The 2,739-nt window shown below is 53.2% G+C and overlaps 1 protein-coding gene across 1 annotated transcript in view; it reads right to left on the bottom strand.

Moving 5' to 3' along the window:
* LOC102428557 (sodium/myo-inositol cotransporter 2) overlaps nt 1–2,739 on the bottom strand; it is a 20,160-nt gene that overhangs the window by 6,893 nt on the left and 10,528 nt on the right. Inside the window, 2 exon segments of the mRNA XM_023751481.1 lie at nt 572–602; nt 983–1,087. Of these exon segments, the coding sequence (XP_023607249.1) occupies nt 572–602; nt 983–1,087 (136 nt within the window).

Below are 2,739 nucleotides of genomic sequence, written 5' to 3'. Positions count from 1 at the left end.
GGTTGACAGATGTGTGTAGTAGAGGTTGAACAATTGGATTCAGGCAAACACAGAGGAAAGCATACATTATGTGTCTTCACCCATCTCCTCCAGATTTGGGGTCTCAGACAGGAGCCTTGTGGGCAATAAATTTGAGACCCCTTCCCTGGGCTAATACAAACAACCTCCTCAGTGGTCCCGTTTCTGCCCTTGGTCTTCGTACACCCCGCCCTCACAGTGCACCTAATCACACGCGGGCTCGGTCATCTCGTCCTTCCCCCAGGAAAGCCCTCCAGTGGCTCCAGGCCCACAAGGGTCCTGAATAAGTTAGAGTTTCATGCCAGGCCCGTCGTGATTTGCCTGCTGCCTGGCTTCATTTCCTTCACTCGCCTCCTATTCCCAGTCCTCGGAGTCCTCGAGAACAAGTCACGTCCACCCATGCCTCCCAGCTTTGGTGTGTTCTAATTTATCTTTCTGGAATGCCAATTCCCTCTCTCCAAGCTCCTCCTCCAACAGAACTTCCCTTGTGGAGGCTTCCCCGGCGTGGAGCCAGTTACTGTTCGATGGAATGGCACTCCTCAGGCCCCCTCACCCTCACACAGGACAAGCTCTCCCGGCTCCAGCTGGACGAGACAGCGTGAGGCAGGCTGGCTGAGCGGCACACGCCCCTGCTCTTGGCCACTTCCCAGGAGCTCTGCCCATCCAAGGGCGGGGCGGGCAGCCCAAGGCCATCAGCACCGCTGATCACTGCTGACCATGGTCTATCTCAGGAGAAGATCGAAGTCCCGTGCAGTCAGTGACCCGCCCCGCCCGAGGTGTTGCCAAGGAAGCTTTGGCAGGAGCTGGGAGTCCCTTCCTCCACCCTTCCCCCTGACACCCTCTGCCCGTGCTCACCTACCCGCCCAATGTCCTCGAGGTGCCCTGGAGCTTGCCCAAGGGAAGGACAAAGTTCATGGGCGAAGACACCCAGCAGGCCAATCTCCCCAGCAGGTCCCCACCTTACCGAGATCTTGGTGAAGATGTAGATAAACAGGTAGAGCACAGCCAGGAGGGTGGGGATCCTGTTGCCGCCGAAGCGTTTCCGGAGGTATTCTGGCATCGTGGTGACCTGGGGCCAGAGCCCAGCTTTCACCCCATCTGGCCACGGCCTCAGGGCACCAGCCCCCCCCACCCCCAACGCTGCACACACATGGTCTAGGGAGTCGCAGTGGGGGACTCAGAAGGGAGGAGAAAATGGGAGCAAAGAGGTGAGTGGAGGAATTGGGGTTCTGTGCAGGAGTATGTACCCAACTATCATATTTCCCAAATGGGAGGCATTTGGGTACCCCATCCAAATTTTTGCCATCTCCGCTATTATTAATAATGTTTTCTTTTCAATCAACTCACTTTTTTATTCAAATAAATTAATCTACAAAGGAAATTTCAAATCAGCACTGTAAAGGGAAATCGATTCAAAGTGTACGGGAGCCAGAAAAAATAAACGCATGGATAATAAAACAATTGGTTTGGTTTCTCTTCTTTTCTGGCAACTTGCTGTTGCACAGCAAAGACTCTGGGCTCAGAGCCGCTCGTTCTTTCTTTAAGAAAAAAGAAAAGAGTGTCGGCGAAGCACCCGCGTGCGCTATCCCCCGGGGTCACCCAACAGCTGACCGACCAGGAAAGGAAATCCCTCGCCATGGGGTTCCGTGTCGCTGGCCACGGGCACACCTCAGACCTGCTCAGTGACTCCCTGTGCCCATGTGCTGACCTTTGGGGAAGTTGCTCTACTGTAACCTTTAGCCAGATCCCCGTGAACACCAGGGGGTTCTACCAGCAAACCACGCGGACTCCAGAGAGGACGGGCACCAGGGGACCCCTTCGCCCGGAGGCACTGGCCGAGGGAGGCCCCGCACGCCTGGGTGGGAGGCCCGAGCCAGGTGTCCTTGCCACGTGGGACACCCCAGGAGCTGAGCCATGTTGCTGAGCACCATCTGGGGGGCAGCACTGTTCTTGGGGTTTGGCATGTCTGTCCCCATCTCCTCGTCCCCTCTGCACCCCCGACTCAGGGTTGAGAAAATATCATCTAGCCTCTGGCAGATGGCACGATCTTCTGCTCGCCACAGAACACGAAGACCATCGGCTGAGAAGGCCTGGCCGCCTACCTGTGAATGAACCTGCATCTCTACCATCCTTGATGCCTTTCCATAGTAGGTGCTCAATAAATGCTTACTGATGCCCTGGCCCAGCACCCCTCACGCCCGCCCGGTGCCGTCATACCCGACACATTGGCTGTGCAGGAGCCAGTCACGGGGGCCCACCCACCAAAGGCCTTTCTTATTCAGACTCGGATTGTCTCCAACTGGGACCATGTATGCCCACATCACCGCCCTTCCCACAGATCACACTGCTTCTGGCACATTTTTAAACGACTTGTCTCATCATTAAGCAGCTCTGTCTACTTTGTGTATTTAAAAACTTTTCATAATAGAAGGTGAAAATCAGTTATTGCTTTATGAACAACTCTGTGATATTGATGATCGTGCCGTGTGTGTTAAACCTCTAAAACAGTGCCAGTGACAGAAAGGTGTCAATAAGATCAGAAATAATGTCCAAAACTGCTTTTTCAAAATCCTCAAGCAACATTATTTGGTAAAATAAAATTATAATATTTCATATCAGTTAGAAGTAACTCAATTATTGTAGTTTTGCATGCAACGGAAGAAAAATCACTGGATTGGGTTTTTCTTAAGTTGAAAGGAGTAACGTGCTATGCCGTGCTAT

Source organism: Myotis lucifugus, unplaced genomic scaffold (genome assembly GCF_000147115.1).
Source record: "Myotis lucifugus unplaced genomic scaffold, Myoluc2.0 scaffold_22, whole genome shotgun sequence".
NCBI classification, from domain to species: Eukaryota; Metazoa; Chordata; class Mammalia; order Chiroptera; family Vespertilionidae; genus Myotis; species Myotis lucifugus.
The sequence above is the reverse complement of the archived record's forward strand: the minus strand, read 5'-3'. Positions and strand labels throughout refer to the sequence as shown.